The 21171-nt window shown below is 40.4% G+C and overlaps 1 protein-coding gene across 2 annotated transcripts in view; it reads left to right on the forward strand.

Moving 5' to 3' along the window:
• Positions 1–12401: 12401 nt before the first annotated feature.
• Positions 12402–21171, forward strand: part of SH3RF1 (SH3 domain containing ring finger 1) — an 85617-nt gene continuing 76847 nt past the window's right edge. Inside the window, exons 1-2 of one of the 2 annotated variants that reach the window (XM_021555577.2) lie at positions 12402–12515; positions 13805–14293. In XM_021555577.2, coding sequence (XP_021411252.2) covers positions 13907–14293 — 387 coding nt within the window. In that variant the 5' untranslated portion in view covers positions 12402–12515; positions 13805–13906. Of the gene's footprint in view, positions 12516–12692; positions 12841–13804; positions 14294–21171 lie in introns of those variants that run through there. The other variant, XM_021555560.3, reaches the window with a different exon arrangement.

Here is a 21171-nt window from a genome sequence, read left to right on the forward strand (position 1 = left end):
TGTGGCTTGAGCTGATGCAGGCATGCTCTGAGGAGAACCAATTGGGTCTTTGACATTCCCTAACTTTTGCTGTATCCTGCACACAGTCCTGACAGTAATGTCTCCCCTAGGGGAAGGGATGAAGTATGCATTTTGGCTGTGTCCTTGATATCAAATAAAACTTCCCTAAATTCAAATTGTAGGCTAAAAGACTGTGGTTCTATTTCTCTTGAAAAATTTTAAATCTCAAGCAATGCTCCAGGGATGCCATACTTTCCTCCTATTGGCTTCCCCATCAGCAGTCAAATGTTCTTATTGTTGGGTTTTTTTTTTTTTATTGCTGCTACAACTATTCTGAATGCTGTCAGAGAAGTTTTGCAAAATTAAAGGTATGTAGCCTTTTTCTGAAGGGGTTGATTTGATGTGGGTAGAGAAAGGACAGAAAACCTGAGGTGCATGAGCCACAACTCTGTCTATTGCGGAGCTCTACTGACTTGAGCCCTGCTTAAAACTGCTTTTTATAAACTGCTGAACTTGTTATATTTTCTCTAAATTCTGTTTCTTCTTTTGTATGAAAGTGTTTAAAAAAGACCAGATGTGATAGTTACTGCCATTCCCTAACTGACACGGTGATACTCAGTCAAAGGTTGGAGTTGATGATTTCAATAGGTCTTTTCCAACCTCATTTATTCTGGGAATCTGTAACAATTCTTGATAAAGATGTGTGAAAGATAGAAATAAAATGCAATAATTTACCATAATTATAGCACAATTTAATTGATCCTTTCCCACTGACATTAATTTTTATAACTTACATAGCCATTTGGAGTATGTTAGTTCTCTTCTTTAAACATTGTAAGACAAGCCTAAAAGATGAAGGCTATGACAGTTGAGCTTCTCAACAGAGTATATTTGAACATAATATTGATGTTCAATACTTTGATGTCTTTTAATTATTATAAATATGAGCATACTTATACTCGGTAGTTTTTAGCCTTATTTAATAGACCTGTATTTATTTTTACACATATGAGAATTACTTCAATGGCACTGATGTGATTTTTAACTTAGTAATATAGCACTTTTTTTCCAGGTATGGAAAAGCCTAATTGCACTAACCTCTATATCCGGTTCCACTGTGGCCTTTGGTACATCAATTAATGATCACAGTGCCCTGAATAACTTAACTCACTGTATTAACTTAATAGTTCTTTGTCACCTTTCCTCAGACAACCACTGCTTTCTCTACATTGGACAATCCTCTTTGTCCAGAAACTTCAGCAAATTCTGACTCCACAGACCATGAGGTCAAACATTGCCAGGTGGGAAAGGAAGCACAGTTCAGTCCTGGCCCACAGCCTTTGTTAACCAGGCAGTGATACTATATTATTTTGCTTGAATCCATAGTGGACAGAGTTTCCACCACAACCCCCCCAGTATCTCACTGTACATTCCTATAGTGGAGCATGAACAAGCACTGTTATAAGGCCTCCTTCCTCCCAAAAAAATTAAAGAAATCTTGAGTCAGATCCCACTGTGATTTGTTAAGCTTTTCCTGTTCACCATAGTCTGTTCTTTCCCTCTGCTGATGATTATCAGGACCAGCAGAAGGAAATGTTCGCCCACCCTCATACTTGGGCACGAAGCAGAGCATCATTGATTAAACTGCTGAGAAGATGGGTGTGAGCCAAAGCATCAGATTCTGAGCTGCAGTTGGTGAGGATATGAACACGTCTCCCATTCTGCTTATTCTGCCACAGTGAACACAATCTCCATCAGAAGGATGGGATATAACAGATGGAGCTATAACTTAAACCACTTTGTAACAGTTCCTAAAGCTCATCTGTCGAGGATGGTGCCAGACTGCTTGTGCAGTGTTAGTAAGAGAAATTTATGTATGAACATACAATGTGAAACAGGCCTGCTGAGGAGCAAAAGCTGTGTAGCCTGTAGTGTTTATCTTGCATTAATCAAGTTGTAATGTATTTACTTAGCACTATTTTTGTTTTCACTTGCTGGCAAAATCCCCACATATGTTTTATTCTACCTTACAGCAGTTAAAAAGGTGAGAAATGCATAACTGAAATAATTTACTAATCGTGTAATTTCCTGGCTTATCACACAATAAACCATGGGGTCTTGTTAGAGGATCACACTAAACCAAAGTAGGACACAGGTCAGATCACTTCCTACAGTCACTAGCTTTAACAAAGCTATCTATGACACTTCAACTCAGGTATTTTCAGCTGAAGTTCAGAAGACTGGCAAGCCTGTAAGATGTGGAGTTTCCCCTATCCCTCCATTCTGCATTTCTGTCTTAGTGGTGTCTGAAGAATGTGCTGTTCACAGCTACCCTGATGGTCATGGAAATTGCAGGTACCTAATTTCTGGAAACCTTGATGCTTTTGCAGCCTTAGGGAACTGTATTTTCTTGCCATAGGATAACAGAGAGGTCAGAAGGCTTTGTGATCGTTGGCCAGAAGACTGTGTAGAATAATAGAATGATCTGGGAGAAAAAATGCACTGAAAGCATCTGGGAGTTCTTGTGCATACAAGACAATATATTCTATACTAATTTTCTGTGGCTAAGTTTACTGTTACTGAGGCCTAGAAGTAGCCAAATAAAACAGCAGGGAGGCCTTTTCTATGTTTCTTGCCTCCATTTCTCACTAACATTTTTACATTTGCTCACTCCCGCTTCCAATGGAACTGGAGGGGGAAGTGCCAAGTACAGCACTATGACATGAAGAAAAATACTGAAGGCAGCAGCATGGAAGCCATGGTTTCAACCACTCTCCCTCCTTTGCCCAAGGGAATTTCAGTGACCTCTTGACACATCCCATGGGAAACTTTAAGTTGACAAAGGTATTTGCCAAGTAAATACAAAAAATGGCTTTAAAATAGTATTGTTTCTGACTTAATCCTCCTGAAGTCAATGCAAGTGAGTTAAGGTTCCCAGAGCAGCTGTAATGCACTAGCCTCAATCTTGATGGCTGGGTATGTGAATGTGTATCAGGACTGATTAAAAAACCCTTCCAGGCACTCACTAATAGTCACTGGGGAAACTGAAAATAAAAATGCCAAAAAATTATGTTACAACTTACTTCTGGATTGTGCTGGTATATTGGTTAAAACTAATAAGGTTCACATTATGCAACACTACCTAGAGTTAAAACATTAATTTGTCCTTTCAAAATAAAGGGGAAGGCATTTCATGCTCATTATTAGCTGAATGGTTATTCTGCCATGTTTTTGCTGGGGTAAGTTTCTCAAGAATGGTTGTTGTGACTCTTGGAAAGTATTCTGGCTTTATTATGAGCCAGTTTCCAATTTTTCCTCTGAAATCTGAAATAGAGAGACGTGAGAGTATGTTGCACCTCAAATGTCTCCATACCATATTCCCCCACACCCAGAGAACATTTGCTGCCCAGTAACACTTGCTGGTCATTATTAACTCTGATCCTGATTGTTGGTAGTAGGATTAATTCTACTCCAGGAGATAGGTTGCTAAACTGGAGATCTGTAGTTTAGTACTTGGAATTGTTCCTTTACTTCCTCCCCAGATTATTATTTAATTGAACCTGTAGAGATAAATGCATCTGTGCCAGTCCTTGTCTCATTTGCCTTACATTCTCTTGTATTTCCAGTCTTTTTAGCCACAAGTTGCCGAGTCTTCCATGTATGAGGTAACTGTGCCTTCATGTTCCCCATGCCTGTCATTTAGAAGAGGATCAGCACAATAAATCCCATAAATAAGAATGCTTCCAGAAGACAATACCAGAAAAAATGCTCACCAGTGTGAACTAGTATGTAGGAAAAGACCTAGTACATGCCATTTGCTGACAGTTCTTTAGAGGACAACTGCCTTAGATATATGTAAGAACTATGATGTGGATTAAATATAAATCAGTTTTTTAGCACAGGTGTGACCTTAGAGAAGAACTGTGGTAGAAATGCATTAGCAGTTTTCAGGTTTTTGGCGCACTTACCCATTGTCAGTGCCTCAGTCCATCCACACACAGAGTCGCTGTTTGCATTTTCTGGGACACGTGGGAAAACATTACTTGAAAATGAGTTTGACTATAGCTCATATGAAGTGTCTTTTTAAGAGGTATTTAAGGGTTGATTCTTAGCTGGGGGATGGAATCCAGCTGCCTGTTTTCTTTGGCCCCAAGAGCCAGTTTCATGTGATTTACATTTTCAAAGCTGACTTCACAATGAAAGAGCTTGAGGCTTGGTTTTGAGGCATGACATGGTTTTTTTGGGATTGGGGTTTCTTTTGGTGGTGGGGGCATGCTAGTGAGTAAATATTTTACAGCCCACATTCCTAGTTCTACTAAATCAGTGGCTCCAGGCTTTGGGACACTATAAGTAAGCACAAAGGCTGGAATTTATTGCCAGTAATGATCTATGAGATAAGATTTTTCAGCTAAGCCAGTGCAGAGTTCTCTTGCCAGATGTGTGGGAGTGAAAGTGACACAAATCTTAAAAAAAAAAAAAAAAAAAAAAAAAGATAAATCTTTGGCAGTCCCAGAGTGATTATACAGCTTTGTAGCTCTAGCAGCCTCAAAGAATTCATTTTGTGTCTCAGTGTCCTTACTGACTTAGAAGCCAAGTCTCAAGCTTTATTAAAGGAATCCAAAGGAGTGCCATGAATACTCCATAAATTTATCTCACTTCCTTAATCTTTTTTTGAACATTTTTAACTTTTTTCCTACATTTCTCTGTTTATAAAGAACTGTGGTAGCAGAATGATAGTGATTCTGCAAAAAATCACTAGGGAACTTGTCCCATTATTCCCTTACTTTCATCCCACTGTAATTAAAACTTTTCTTCATAGTAAAGCTACATCATAAATCTTTGGTTTTTGCTTCTAAGATATCATGGACAAAAGTATGGTACATGGCTGGTACGCTGATCATGTCCAAACCTCTGCCTACATCCTTTCACAAGTGTACCAGGAAATGCAGGGAATCAAAGCTGTAAAGGAGCTTCTGTACCTTTCATACAACCAAGAGGCCTAAATTGTGCTAACAGGGCTGCAACTTTCCTTGGAGCTGAGGGTACATTCCAAAAAGGAATACTAATGTCAAAGAAAATGCTTTCCCTTGGTGTAAGGATACTGCTTTGACTAGTTTGGAATTAAAATGGTAGTGCACTTTTAATGCTGTAACACATTTTAATTTTTTATATCCTAGTAAACAAACTCTTACACAACCTATCTCATCACTTATGTATGACACCACATCAGAACTGTTCAAGTGTGGCAGAGACGTTTGAAAAGTATATATGCTGATAATCCTACTTGCCTGTCACATAGCTCTGCCCAGCAGGCACTTTTAGTAAAAAAATGATATTTTAGGGAAATAAATCTGTCTGAAAAAAGAAAAATCTAGCTGTGTATGCTTTTAAGAACTAACATGACTTTTTTTTTTTTTTTTGCAAACTATCAAACATTACAGCACTTGAAATTCTAAAATAACTTAGTTTAGAATTTAATCTTCCTGTAGATTTTGCTGTAAAAACACATTTATTTAATGAAATTCATGAATCCATGAATCATGAATCCACATGACATGGAAAGATGTCACATATTTATCCTGGAGCATCTTACCAGTCCCTGCTCCTAAGTCTGAGAGTGTAACACAGCTACAGACTCTTCTGGGACAAAATTCAAACCAACTCTCTCCGCAGAAGAGATGTAGGTGAAGGGATTATGGTACTTTTCAACAGATTGCCTGATTTGGACAGGAGGAGAAACTGCAGGACTCATCATAAAACAACAGGAACCACACTACAGATACATTACTGCTATACATTTGTCACACTTTTGCTTTCATGACCACAAAAGCATAACTGGTTTTAAAGAGTTACTCCTCCATAAATGCACTTGCAAAAACTTCTCTTGGAATAAGACACTTTGGATAAGGTGTTTGTTAAGACCTGCAGAAAGTTCTGAATTTTCATTATGTTGTTATGCAGTTACCCAAAGGAGGAATAAAATCCTCTACATCACCTGCTGTAGAGCCTATGCTCTGAATGGACATGAAAATTTCTCGTCTAGAAAGATTGAAAAGAATGCTTAATATGCTCTAAGGATTTATTTGGTGTGAAAGTGTGAATAGATCAGAGGTTCCACCCTCTTACTGATTGGAGTACCCCAAGGCTTTGGCTATAGATGATTGCTCTTGGAAGGTTAATTTGACTGAAGGACCCCTCTAGATAAAATAGCACAGTATTGTGAATTCTTCCCTATACAAAGTATAACAAAAGGTAGAATCTAGGAATTATAGATCTTACATGAGGGATGCAGACATCTAAAACCCACAACCTCCTTCTCTCTCTGTAGCCTACATGCAAAAGTGCTGCTGACTCTCCTCAGCAATTCCTTCTCCTATCTAAAATCGCAGATTTAATATTTTTTTTGGTCAAAAAATATCCATGACAAGTATCCAGTCTCCAGACATTTGTTTTCTTTCAGACACTTTGGTAATGAGGTGTGGTAATGAAGACTAAGCAAACTTTGACGAATGTTGAATATCCTCCATGATATTTTTGTTTATTTAAAAAGAAGAATTGTTTGGGCCCTGTAACTCATCTTTGTGTTTGAACACATTTGGGTGTCCAAAGCTCCAAACACTTGTCACAGTGTTCCTCAAAGATAAAACTGGACTTTAGTCATTTCAGCTCACTATCACTGAAGTGGTTTATTACAGTTCTGCCTGATCTCAGTCTAGGGTGAGTAATGTGATAATTTTAATTCAATATTTATATGTTTAGTGGTTTATTATTCATGTGAAAGAGCTTTACCCTGTGACTGGAATGCAGCCCTTGCAAGTGGGGAAAATACTAATAGCTTTTTAATAGCTTACAATTTGCTAACAGTATAGCAAACTATTAAAACAGCATGTAAGCATTCTAAAATGTCTAGGGCAGTCAATAATTCTAACACTACATTCTGAATCACTTACAAATCTTTGGGAGACCAGACCTTAATGGGATTGGGAGATACCAAGAGCAGAATTGAACACATAATCTGGTATGCTCTGTTCCCACCAGAATCTCCCCTGTGGAGACAACACTAATTCTAGAGGAGCAAAGAAGCATTATGACCAATTCTGCAGTCTCATAGATTAGGTCTGTAGCTTATCGGCAAGGATGGAAAAATATATTCTGATTCTGGAATAAACTTATTAAGAATGGATTCTAACATTTCTGCTCCTCTTCTAAAACCTTCACAGTTGTACCATCTGGCTTGATTTCTTCAAACATGCATTCTCCTTTGTTTTTCCTTTAACCTTATTTGTAGTAAGGGCAAATTCAAGCTTACTTGTTAATGAGATGCACGCACAATGTTCCCATCAGCATAATGAACATTTAAATCAAGTCCTTGACCAACTACATAATCCAACACATTATTTCATTTCTTCAAGGTACAGCACTGAATGATGCGGCTAGGTTATAGGGATCATCAGCACCTGTAAGCCCAGTGTTTTCCTGTGACTAACCTGGTGGGAATGTCTTGTAATAAAAAGCTCACTCAAACACTGAAGAGTTGTAACATCTTTATTCTTTAATGCCACAGACACGTTTTGTATTGCACATTTCCTCCCTGTGACTCAAATTAAGTTATTACAATAGCAGCAATATGTACAAAGTTACAATCCCAGGTTCACCTTATCAGCGAGAACTGGCTTACGACATGAATACACAAATGATACTGTCCTCAAGAAAACTGGATGCCTAGAACACAGCATAAAAATGTACTATCAAGTACATTTGGGCTTCTAGTTTTACAACTCATTTTTCCCAGCTCCTCACCAATACCAGAACAGCGGAGATCCTTCTAGCAGGATGCAAAAACCTTAGAAGTTTGTCATTGATGTAGTTAAAACTAGTTCACAACCCAGAAATTGCATCAAGGATAGCATAAAACTCAGTTTGCCAGCAAACCAACTGGATCAGTATCAACCATGCTGAGCTCCTTGCTGCTCGAATTGTTGCCAACAGTAACTGAGCTTGATAATTTAAACCTGGTACTAACTGAAAAAAACCCCACCAACAACTCAACAAAAAAAAACAAGACAGCAAAGCAAAACCAAACTGCAATCCCACCTTAGCTCCCTGAAAAAACCTGAAAACAAAATCACAAAAAAACCCCAGAATGACCTACAAACAAACAAAAACAAAGATATAAAAACAAGAAACAAAAAACCCCAACTCTTTAATGAAAAAGGAAAGAAGCCATTGAAGAACATCTTTGCTCATTTCCACCAGACTTAAGAAAGTTGGCCATGGGCCATCTTTCATCATGTGCTTTACATTGACTTACCAGCAAGATCAGTGTGGCCATCAGCAGTAAACTTTCACTAAAGGGATGTCAGTGGGAATTTTGCATGGTCTTTGAAAGGGAATCGCCACCATATCACCAGGGGTCATTTTACAAAGAAATAAGATTAACCTTTTTGGTCTGTACCTGAGAGCGGTATTACATGGGAAAGACAGGCTAATGTGAACATTACATCCTTTCTGATTAAATTACCAAAAAAAAAAAAAAAAAAAGAAAAAAAAAGCTTTAAAAATACTTTAGTAAAAAAATGTAGCTCAAAACAAAAAGATGCTTATAAAACTATGAATACAATTAATTCAGACTATGACTGTTGTGTTTTCTTACATAACGCATCTTGTTCCATGAGTCTTAATATGTTTGAGCCTTCTGCAGTTATCTGAAGACTTTCAGGATGGAATTCACAAATAAATTAACTGTGCCTTCATATGTTTATTCTTGTAGGCCTGCATTTCTCTACATGGCACTCAGTTTTATTACTCTAAATATATATAGTGCTAACATGACTTTTTCAGGCAGATGGATTATCCCTGCTGTCCAGGGTAATAATCTTCAGGGACATTTTGTAGGATTAGAAGGAAGATTGGACCTGGTGTTGTTCTGTAGTGTGTTAGTGCATTTAGTGCATTAGTTACCAAATATCTTTAAGATTTGCATGTTGAAAAATTTGCAATTCTGAAATATCCTATTAAAAATTTTCTAAGAAACTAGATGCAGATGACTATAGAGTGCATCTCCTACCCCCTCTTCCCAATAATTCATTGGCAAAACTTGATGGAAAATCTGGAGAGATATTAAGATTCTAGAGGTTTTATAGAAAACAGTGGTCATATAAAAAATAATCTAATATTGAATGTCCCTCCTACAGGAAAGGGTGCAACAGATGCTGTTCTCTCTTCTTGTGAGCTGCCAACTTATCAATTAACCAGTGCTGGTCAAAGCCAGGTACAGTATAGACTGTCTCACATTTTAAAGACAGAGGAAAAACTAAGGGTACTTGGAAATGTGCCAGAAACAGGAATTATTGCAGTAAGAGTTAGTTATAATAGAAAGTGTGACTGTTTCAATAGAGTGGGCTGAAGACATGGGGAGAGGCCTTTAGGCTGTTCGGTTTAGAGAGGAAAAAAAGAACGCATTGATGAAAGAGGAGTGCAGAGACCACAGTGGGTTTATTGCACTAAGGATGCAGACAGAAAAAAGGAAAGCAAAAGGTGTTACAGTTCTTTCTGACGTTGTCCTTTGCTGTTCTTCCTATTGTCCTTTGCTTCTTCCTTTACTTAACAGCTTCCAGGTGAAGATAAACAATATACATTGGAGGAAAAATATAAAGTATACCTGAAACCCAGTGACAAAAATACAATTCACTACACAAAAATGTGTAAGATACATATATTAATAGACATTATAATTGTAAAAATCCAGGTTGAGTAACTGGTGGGCCTCATCTTTCAAATCTGTGTTTTTAAGGGATTTCTTCCCTTTGCATCATGTACTTAATAACAACTGTACAAGAAACTAATGAACTGTGCATAAGGATGGGACAATTTCAAGAAGTGAGGCCACCTCACATAAAAATGTCTGAACAGTGCAATGTCTGAATAGTGCAATTCCCTGCTTATGGCTGGTAGCAAGAAAGTAACAGCAATTCTGTTCCTTTTGGTCCTGGCACCAGAGTATTGCAGCCTCTCTGAGTCAAACACTTCACGTGTAAGAGGGCAGAGGCATACTTCTGCACACACTCCCACATTTTTTTACATGGATCATAATTGCTTGAAAATTAACTGCAGCTACTGCTCAGGAAGTAACATATTTACCTGATGCTCTTCAGAGTGTTTACTGCTTTGGTTTATATTCCACAATGTATTTAGCATATTACAGACTTTACATAAAACACTATCAAAGACCAGCCCTGATAAAGGAGTAATCTTTTTATCCTGTTTCCTTGAACTTTCATCTTGCTTCCCTGGTGCACCACTTGTGTTGTAAATTCCTTTACTGTTTTAATAGATATTTTACATTCCTTAGGCAGCAAAGTAAGTTTAGACAACAGTAATTGTCTTGCTAACAAAACTATGCTAGAAAGGCTGGCAAATAATTACCATGAGATCTTTTGAAGAAGCTAAGTCTAAAAGTGAAATCCAACTGTGAAAGAAGACTTTGTTTAGATTTAACAAGTCTCTGTTTCAAATGTACTGATTATCCTTTTTCCTGTAGTGACAGCACTGATATGGCAAGATAGAGGAATACTATGAGACATAAGAATATTCTTATGTATCAGATGTTTATACCCTTCTATTTATGTTACGATACTTCCTGGAAAGCACAGACATAGACCAGAAACCCATCTGTATCAGTTTTCCTAAACTCCAGAACTCATGGGGGAGGAAACCTTATTTCTTAATGAACTGTACATATTTAGCAGCTTCAATATTTCCACTACTATGACTGAAAAATAAAATAAAATATTAGAGATGCAGTGTGAGAGAGTACTTACTTGGAAATCGTAATAATCAGAGAATATCATTACCATTGGAAACAAACAAGTTAGCATATCCAGAAAGTAAGACAGAAAAGACTGTCACACTATCAGCTTATCCAAACCTACACAATCCATGTGTGAAAAAGGAAAAGGAAAAAAAAAAAAAGGCAGCTTTTTATACATATGCACAGAATTCAAGTAAGGATGACAGCAAATTTAAAGTTACAGAATATCCTGAATTGGAAGGGACCCACAAGGATCATCAAGTTCAGCTCCTGACCCTGCAAGGGACAGCCCCAAGAATCACACCACATGCCTGAGAGCCTCATCCAAATGCTTCTTGAACAAAGTCAGTCATTTGCTGTGACAACTTCCCTGGGGAGCCTGTTCCAGTGCCCAACCACCCTATGGGTGAAGAAACTTTCCCTAATATCCAATCTAAACCTCCCCCAACACAGTTTCATACCATTTCTTAGGGTCAACTAGAAAGCTAGAACTACACACAAACTTTAGGATTGCTTGCTTTTTTGACTTGCAGTTGGCAAGATGAATAACTGGAACTTAAACATTTGTCTAGCTTTTTCATCACCCATAGACAAGGGGTGTCATTTGATTTAAAAAGTGCAGGCTTTAACTTCTTTTTGTTTTATGGTAATTTGCTGTATCTTGGGGTTTATTTCCTCCTTCATTCCCACAGTCTTGCAGAGAAGTATTTCGCACAAAACACCCCACAAGCAAGTGCATCATATCCTGAATACAGAGGTGTGTGGTTGTGTGTGTGGGGGGAGTGTGTGAAGAGAGGCACTCACCAATTTTCTGGCATCATTTATTTAATGAAGCAGTCCTATCACAAAACCGTTTAGTTTGGAGCAGACCTCCAAGATCAGCGAGCCCAACTGTTAATCCAGCACTAACCATGCCCACGAACACGCTGCACTCGACCTTAGCACAAGCGTGCTGCAAGGGCCCGAGGGAGCAGAGCCGCAGCCGAGGGCAGCGATGGACGTGACACGGCAGCCGCGGCCTCACCGCGTCCCACCGAGGCGCCGGGAGCTGCGGGCGCACGGCCGGGGAGGCTCAGGGAGGCGCCCCGCCCCGCACACGGCCGCCCAGCACGAGCAGCCTCCTCGGGCGGGCCGCCAAGGGCTCCGGGCACCGCGGCTCCTCCTTCTGCAGGCCTGGCAGCCGCGGGCCGGCGCTCCGGGTACGACTTACCACAGACAGCGAGCGGGGGAAGCCCTGCGAGGAGCGAGCGAGCGACCACCCACCCTCGTTCCCTCCCTCCGTCCCTCATCCTCGTTCGCCACCGCCTCCGTGCGGACAGCGGCAGCCCCAGGTGCCCGTCCGGGCTGCCCCAAACGCACAAGGCAGGGGGAAAGCGCCTGCTCCTCCCGTCCCAGGAAGCCGCCTCCCCTGCCGAGACACCTAGCGAGGTGCGGGCGGCAGGGAGGCCGAGGCGGCCCCACGCCCCGTCCCCGCCCGCGAGGGGCGGTGCCGCCGGCGGGCACCGCCGGGCCCGCCCCCGCTCCCTGCCCGCGGCCCCTCGGCGGGGCGGCGCCGGGCGGGGCGGCGCCGCGCCTCGCGTCAGCGGCCCCTGCGCGGCGGGGCGGGGAGGGCGCGGGAGTCTCCGCGCTGCCGCGGCGGGAGAGGCAGCGGCGGGGCCGGCGGCGGCTCCTCACGGGAACAAAGCGGGGGCAGCGCGGCCGCACGGTGAGAGCCGGTGAGGGACGGGGACGCGGCGGCGCTCGAGCTCCCCCGGGACCCCGGCGCTCCCCGAGGGGCGGCGCGGCGGAGGGGCCGCGGGCCCGACCCCTCCCTCCCTCTGCCCAGCGCCGCGGGGCGGGCTGACAGCGCCGTGGCCCCCGCCCGCCCCCGCCTCCCGGGGAGCCGTCCCCGCTCGCCCCGTGTCCCCGCAGGGACCCGTGCGCGCCGCCGCCGCCGTGTCCGCCCGCCTGCGGGTCGCTGTTCCCTCGGGAGCAGGGCAGTATAAAGCAGGGAATCGGGGAGGCGGTCCGGGAGCGGAGCCCGGGAGCAGGTAGGTGCGGGACGAGCGCTCGGGGAGCCGGGGGCGTCGCTCCCGCGGGCGGCTGCGGGGGCTGGGGGGAGGCGCTCAACTTCGCCCGGAGCCGGGCACTGCCGAGGTCAGCAAGCCTTTCTCTGTCCGCGGAGCATCCTGGTGTGACTTCTCGCAGAATGTTTGTTTTTTAGGGGGGCTCTTTAGTGGTGTTTGGTTTTTATTCCCCTCCTTTTCCCAGCGCGTCGCTACATAGGCTGGAGTTTGCTGGGGGCTCGCCCCTGCCTCTGTGGCTGCATACGCAGCGCTCGTGTTGTCCTAACGATATGGCAGTAGCACTTCCTGCTGTAAATCACTTCGCGATAGTTTTTGAAGCGCTTCTTAAAGGCGGCACTGTAATGAACCCTCTTGTCAGTGCTTGCGGTAAGCTTAAAACCCTGTGAGCTGGAGGCCGTTTTCAAGGCTGAGCTGTGTAATGTGCTGCAGTAGTTTTTATAGAAAGGGTAGAAATGTAGTTCACTGTTGGCTTAGTGTTGGCATAAATGTAATTCTCCTTGCTGTACCCTTTTGGTGTAGGCTGTGTCGTTTTGGACCCCGTTGTAGTTACCTTTGCCATCTTCTTGTTGTGAAAGAAAGCTAATCTCAAATGTTCACGGAGAGTGATGTATTAAGAACTATGAAAAGTAAGCTTTATTGTACTGCTGTACTGGGTTCTTTGTTCTGGAATAATTTGAGGAAATAAAGTCACTCAGACTGAAATTTATGAAGACTTGAATTTAAAAACCTTAGCTGTTAGCATTTGTTCAAATATTTTAAATAAATAAATAAATACATTAATGTAGATTGATATTACTGTATTCATGTTTCATTTATTGAATTAGTCCAGTGATCTCTTATTTTGCTGTTTGTATGAACATTGTCATATAAAATGGTCTTGTTGACTTTTTCCAGCTTATTAATGCCTTTTTCCCTCAAAAAATTTTAGAGTACAGTCGGAAGAGGAATGGATGTAACATGATACCCTTGCAGTTTTCAAAACACACAGATTCTGCAAAAATTTGTTTCTTCATTAAGTAATACAAGGAAAATGGATGAATCGGCTTTGCTGGATCTGTTGGAGTGTCCTGTTTGCTTAGAGCGCCTTGACGCTTCTGCAAAAGTCTTGCCTTGCCAACACACGTTTTGTAAACGCTGCCTGCTGGGCATTGTGAGCTCTCGCAATGAGCTGCGATGTCCCGAGTGCCGGACTTTAGTGGACTGCGGTGTTGATGAACTCCCCAGTAATATTTTGCTTGTTAGACTACTGGATGGCATCAAACAGAGGCCTCGGAAACCCAGCGCCGGCGGTGGGACTGCCGGCACAAATGCTTTGAGGGTCCCCACCAACACTGTAGCTAATTGCGGATCAAAGGAGCTGCAGAGCTCACAAGTTGGACAGCAGCAAAGGGTGCAAGCACGGAGCCCTCCTGTTAGGGTAAGTACCATGTGGTGACAGTATTTTGTTGCATTCCTGTCTTTTCCTCCACCATTTAAAAACAGTTGACGGCCTCTGCTTTGGGATAAGGGCAGTCAGATAGTTAATTCAGCAAAACAATGTAATTTTGAGAATTTCTGTAAATTTCTAGCAAAGCATGTTGGTGTTCCAATCCGTGTTGGTTTAATGTTATGTAAATACTAAGAATGCTTCCTGATTGAAACTCTGTTTTTGAGGCAAGGAGAAGAAATCCTTAACTGTCCAACTGAAAGTCAAATAGAGCAAGGTAACTTATGTGGAAAGCTTAAATTAAGTTATTATTAAGGATAGAGGTCTTGTGAAGAACATTTGACATTGTTTTTAGTTTGTCAGCTGCAAGACTAGACATTTCGTTTTGGCTTGTGCACTTTCTGAATTTTTTTCTTAAAATCAGTAAATTTCCCTTAAGTTAGACATAATGAATGTTAAACACGAGTAGAGAAGTTTCGCCACTGGCTTCCAAGTATCTACATTTTTACCTTCTTTCCTTCAAAAAGCAATTTTTGAATGCCTGCAATCTGCTAAGTTGTTTGCAGTCTTAGTTCTCATGATTTCTTTACTAGTTTTTCTTCAAGTATATTTTCTAGGGGATTTAGAAGATGTATGTACCATGATGGGAAGACATCACCTTCTTTGTATATTCTAGTTCTTTCCGAAAAGCTATGCAACCTGTAGACTCTGTCATACCTTATAATCAAGACTCAGTGGCCTCATTTATGATTATTCATTCTAGAACCTATGTCAGGAAATGTAATTTTATGAGATGACAGACCTTGCTTTGTTTTATCTAATAACAAAGCAGGACAGCTTCTCTGAAAGGTTTTGCTGCCCAGTTTCTTTGCGTTCCTGTGTTTGAAGTGGAATTTCTAAATGTTTTAGGTGGTTTCCATCTTGTGGAGTTTGTTTGATTTTTATGAAATGTGTTAAGGAGCTCCAAGAAGAGGACTTGAATGTATTTTTGGCAGGACTAGTCTTTATTTTGAAGTGTATCTAAATTATTTAGTTTATTTACCCAGTGAAGGAATCCCAGCACTGATTTTTCTCAGAAGTGCTTGACATGATTGGCATCTCTCCAAAAGATCTTGGATACACATTTTAAGTTTATGTAAAGATTTAAAATACAGTTGTTTTTCTACTAGGTGATACTGCTTTCTCTGCTTCCTAGAGATCTCATTAGGTTCTTTACTTTAGAATATAGAACTTACAATTGTCAACTCACTTCCTGCTAATGAGTTTTGTTTTGTATATACATTAATTGGTGAGAAGGTGATCTGTGGGGTTTTTCTGTTAGTGGTTTGTTTTTGTGGTTTTGGTGAGTTTTCTTTCCAGAATGTAGAATCCTTAAAAAGCAATGCAAAGAAGCCTCAGGAGTATCAAAACCACTCTGGTCTTCTCCAGAACTTTAAGGTGTTTATGGTGATACCTTGCGTTTGCTAGTGCTCTTTGACTTAAAACAAAAAACCCTTATAATTTTTTAATATATTTTTGTATTGACCTTTGTAAATAACTGTATTTTCAGAGACTGCTTCTTCTCCAAAAAGGTTTCCGTGCAGCACTATGCATGAAAGACTGTACTTCAGAGTTTCTCAAAGCCTTATTAGACAAAATAACTTGAATATGGAATATTTTATCTTTTTTTTTTTTTTCTACATGTTCTATAATATCCTGTTTTGCAACATATGTATTTCCAGATGTTGTGCAGAGTAGAAAGTGATAACACATGGAAGGTTGCTACAGCTTATCCTGTACCGTGTGCCATTAAAACTGTGACCATATGCATTCCTCATGCAATCACTGATCCTCATTGTATATTAATGATAGTTTTTAGTGTTTTACAGTAAGTCTTATTCCATCTTTGGTTTTGGAGTTTCACAGGCATTCTTATGCCTTCTTTCCTTTGAGAGACAGGGAAAGTTGATGAGCTCATCATTTGTCCACTTTGTCCAGAGCCTTTTTTACTAGGACCCCAGTACCTTTAAGGACATGAACCAACTTTGATGGATAAGAAGGTGGAGACATGAACTACTTTTCTGTTTTCTATATGAAAAGTGGTTATTGAAAAAAAAGGTCCAGAAAGGAAAATGCCACTTTAATGAACAGTGTTGAAATGAATGCCCTATTTGTTTTGCTAACTCTAACATAAAGATGCTTGCAAATACAGTTCCTCCCTGGGAATTGAAGAGGAAAATCTGTTTCTAGATGAGTGGCAGAGTCAGATTTCCTAAACTAATTTTGCTGAAGGGGAACTAGTAAATGAAAGTTGCTGTAATGTTAAATGAAGTGAATGTAGATGAAGGCTGTCAAGTCATAAACATTCTGCTTATACCCTGAAGTAATACTAAACTCATAAATGCCCTTTCAGAGAATGCCGTAATTTTCAGAAAAGGTTAATACAGCATGTACTGCAGCGATTTCCTGAACTGTATCAATGACTGTGGAGTGGCCAGCCCTGTAATTACACAGTATATTGCATTCTCTCTATGTATGTGGTGACACATGGCAATAAACAAACAAATGGTTCCTTGAGTCTTAAAACTAATGGAGCTGGGTGGGTGGTGGAGATTAACAAATCTTGTGCCTAGTATGTCCCCCACTAGGGTAACCCGGCTTCTTTCTGTAACCTCTATCAGCTTTCACTCCTGTAACAATGGCAATTTCTCTGTACAAGTTGTTAATCTATTTTGTTCCTCTGCTGTTTGGATGTATAAAGTCTCCTGTGGCTTTCCCTAGTACTGGCTGGACTGCACCTGATGGAAAACTTGTGTTTGCTCTCTGCCCAGCAGTTCTGTCCCAGGCGGCCAGCTTGCTGGGGACAACAGTTATACACAGACTGCAGCTTCCTCTCTGGTATGGATGCAATTTTAATGCTTTTCTCCTTGTTTCCAAGTGAAAACCTTCAGGTAGGTTGACAGCTTGGAAGAGCTGTAAGAGCCACAGCCTACCTGCTTGCAACTGGTCATCAGGAGCAAGTTGGGCTGTTGAGGGACTGCATGATCACGTGAGCCTTGTTTCCTTCAAAAGAGCATTCAAAAATGTTAGGGTCCATCCTTTTATGTTTATGCTTATGTTATTAATTTTTTCATTTTCACAGATTATGTCAAACAAGAATTATCCTAAGTTCCTTATGACAGTTTTACAAGGATATGCTTATTGCAGGAGTCTTATATGTAGCTGTGTGCGTAAGTTGCTAGATGTTGGAGAGCTGTTCTCTCCTAGACAGATTTAAGATGATCCATGTTTAACTTTTCTTTGGAATTTGTTTTTGCCTAAGATATACTAAGTCTTCTTCTAGTTTGTTTATAGACCAGCTTTCTGAAGTTAGGGGAATCTTTTCCACAGAACCTAGAGAAGAGTTGTCTAGATAGACTGAAATCTCATCAGTGTTGAAAATACTTTGTAATAAGGTTTTCAGCTATTTTCTGGACCAAATGTAGGCAGGAAGAGCTAAGAGAAGAATTCAAAATATCTTTATTAATAAGAGAAAAGCATGAATAGCTCAAAATTGGCCATTCCTGATACAGTTGATGCTTATGCTAAGTAAGAATTGATAGTGTAGTTTGAATATATTACACTGTATATCAGTGGAAAATCTTAAATCAAGAAATGTTACAGTGCAATGTGAAAATCCTGAAGCTTTCCCCTTTTTGGTTATTTTTATTCTGGAAAGCCTGTAGAAACTCTAGAGATACCATTCTCGCTGAAGTTGATTTGAAATGAGGGTAAAGAATCATTACAGGCTGTTGGAAAATGCTCCTTTAGCTGTTAAAGGCAGCTAGAGCCCTGAGTTTTTTGTGTTAAATTCTTTTACACTGAGGATGAAAGAAGGACCCACTAACAGGAGATGGTTTTGTGAGTTTCTGCTGATACTTAGCAGCAGTGCTGTGTATCCATGCATCCATTTTCATGTTTGTTTAACAAGGAAAGCAAAACTAAAATTTTAAATTTCTGTATCTATAGTGCAGCAGCAGTGGTCATGTGTGATCCACTAGGCTCGCCTGGGAACTGCTGAAACAGTTGTAATGGCAGAAGGGAAAATAATGGAGCCAGGTTTTCCACCTGTAGCCATGGTGTTTGACCTTGCCACACATCTTGGGGCAGTAGGACAGTGGGCCACCTTATGGTCTGTGTGGACTTTAGCAGGTTGGGCTCTTCTGTCGAACTCAATGGACGATGTAAGCAATCCATTTTCTTTTATCCTAACCACCCTGGAGAAGAGAGCTTAGAGTGTAGCTCTCACAGTTTGGCTGTTGAGCATGTTGGAAAATCTGCCAGGAGCCAAAACAACTGCTGCTTTTGTAGTCATGTCACTTGCTGGACTAAGAAGATCCTGGCAGAACTTAAGTGTCAAAAGAAACATTTTGGGCTAGAAGATAACAATAGGACAGAAAATGTGCATTCATAGATCAATAACTTTATTACTTTATTGTAAATAAATATGGGGATCGCCAAGCATAACAGCAGGTGTAGATTGGAATGGATGTTTAAATCATCTTGGAACAAGAGGTAGTGGAATACAATAATACAAAGAAATGTATCAGTAAAAGTCTGCTGGCAGGGTACTCTTAGAGGAAATTCCCATTGTCAGAATAGATCAGATTGTTAAGTATACACATTTAAAGGAAAAAGTAGCTGTAGAAATATGCAAAAAACAGTGGCTAATGCAAATAGTCTAATGATTGTTATTTGTGATCATAGGCTGGAGAATCATTACTTATTACCTGATTTTGAGCTGACCCCCCTGACCAAAAGGTTATTCCATACCATATGGCATCATGCTCAGCAAATCAATCTGGGGAAAGAAGAAGGAATGGGAGGGAATTTCCCAAGGCATATTTGAGAATCTGGAGATAGACATTTATTTGTGCTCTGGAGTGATCATTAGAACATATTTTGTGATGTCTTTGCGAATCATATATGCATGCTTTTGTTTCCTGTCATGCTTGCTGAGATACCTGATTCTGCTTTTATGTGTACAGTTTTAATTACTTCTGTGCAACACTGTTGTATCCTATGTGAAACTAGAGAAAATTTAATGGAGATCATAAATATAAAAGAGAAGTAGGCTGACTCTCCTGGTGTTAATGTGAGATAAATAATTAGATAGAAAAGGAGGATAAGCACAAGGAAGAACGGTCTCTGTATCCAAAGGCATTGGGCTAGGATTGAGAGCTTCCGGGCTCAGTTCCTGGCTTTGCTACAGACATCCTTTATGACCTTGCACAGAGTCACTCAAAGCTCTTTGTGCCTCTGTTTCCCATCTGCAGATATGACTGATAGTACTTTCTTTGTTTGACTCACTGTTTAGACTTCATGCTCTCCAGGGCAGAGACTGACTTTTTTAAAATACTGGATGTATCCATGGTTGTTTTACAATGGTTCCACAGTCTCAGTTGAGGTCAGTATATCCTGCTGTTAACTCTAAATCATTGACTTCCACATTACTGGAGAACTGTTCATAATACATTTCCTGTCCCAAAGATGGTGCAATGCTTAGTGTCACATTGTTAAGAGGATTTAATTTTGTTTGGATGTTTAATAGGAAATCACATGAATACCTCAGTGAGGAAAAAAAGCCAGACACTTGAAACATCTGTGGAAGTCATAGTCCACCTTTCAGCTAGGGAAATTTGCATCTGACTGGCACACTGGTGTGTAGATTTGAGTGTGTTTTGAAAAGAATAAGAAGAGCATATGTGTAAATTGTATTGATAATGCAGAAATGTTTAATTCCATACTTTGAACCTGCAGAGCTATCTTGAACCTGCCAATTAACATTAATCTGCTTGATAAAATAGCTGTCAAACTAGTGTAATCCCCTTTTAAAGAAAACAATTAGATTTTGAAGTAAACTGAACTATAAACTAAAGAAGTCCATGTGATTTACATGTGATATTGAAATCTGAAATCCTTTTTAACTTGTTGACAACCTTTTTTTGGTGTCTTCATGTGGAAGAGAGGGCTGTCTCTATTTCCCTTCATTTTCCAGTTTAATATTCCTCCATTTATGTGGATTTGTTTAAATCCACCTACATGAAATAAAATGGTGTCTTTTTCCCTCCACTTTAATGTGGCCAGTGAGTTGCTTTATTCCAAAAGCTTTGATCATTCAGAAAATTTAAACTTCTGCATAAAAAAGGGAAGTCTTAAGCCGTTACTTTTAATGGCCTTGTGAAGGGAAGCAGGTTTTTTAGAGAGAATAAAAGTCCTTGAATTTTTTTCTCATATTACCAAAAAAACCAAATACCAGTACAATTGCTTTATGCAGTTGATCCAGGATCTGGTTAGAAAAGTCAGTCAGTAGTGCTGTTGCTGTGTTTCTCTGTGCATAGTGTCTGGCTTTCTGCAATGCATTTGGTGGCTTAATAGGCATCATGTATGGTATGAGGAGCTGATTGGAATGGCATCAGCTAGAAATCCTTCTTCTCTCCTCTCCTTTAATTGAGTGAAATGGTTTTTAATGGAACTTCAGTGTTTAGTGCATGGATAGGAACTGCAGAAAACAGAAAGCCTTTAACTGCAGCTGTGATAATAAAACTGGAAACTTGTTATGATCTGTTGTTTGTCTTTCTTTTGGTGAACTTCCCCTTGCAGTGGATTTGGCCTTCTCCTTATGATATGTTTAATACCTTCCTTGGTCTTTGGTCTTTCAATGTGACACTATGCATTGCACCATTGTTGTCCTTTATTCAAACAATCTTCTGCCTCTGATCTTACTGTACTACTTCCAAGGAAAAGAAAGCATCTAGTTTTCTTACCTCTGTGTCCCATTTGTCCATGACTGTGTCAGACATAAGGAACAAAAAATAAACAATAAGAAAGAACATTTTCTATTGAGGTAT

The sequence above is a fragment of the Lonchura striata genome, chromosome 4 (assembly GCF_046129695.1).
Source record: "Lonchura striata isolate bLonStr1 chromosome 4, bLonStr1.mat, whole genome shotgun sequence".
NCBI lineage: Eukaryota > Metazoa > Chordata > Aves > Passeriformes > Estrildidae > Lonchura > Lonchura striata.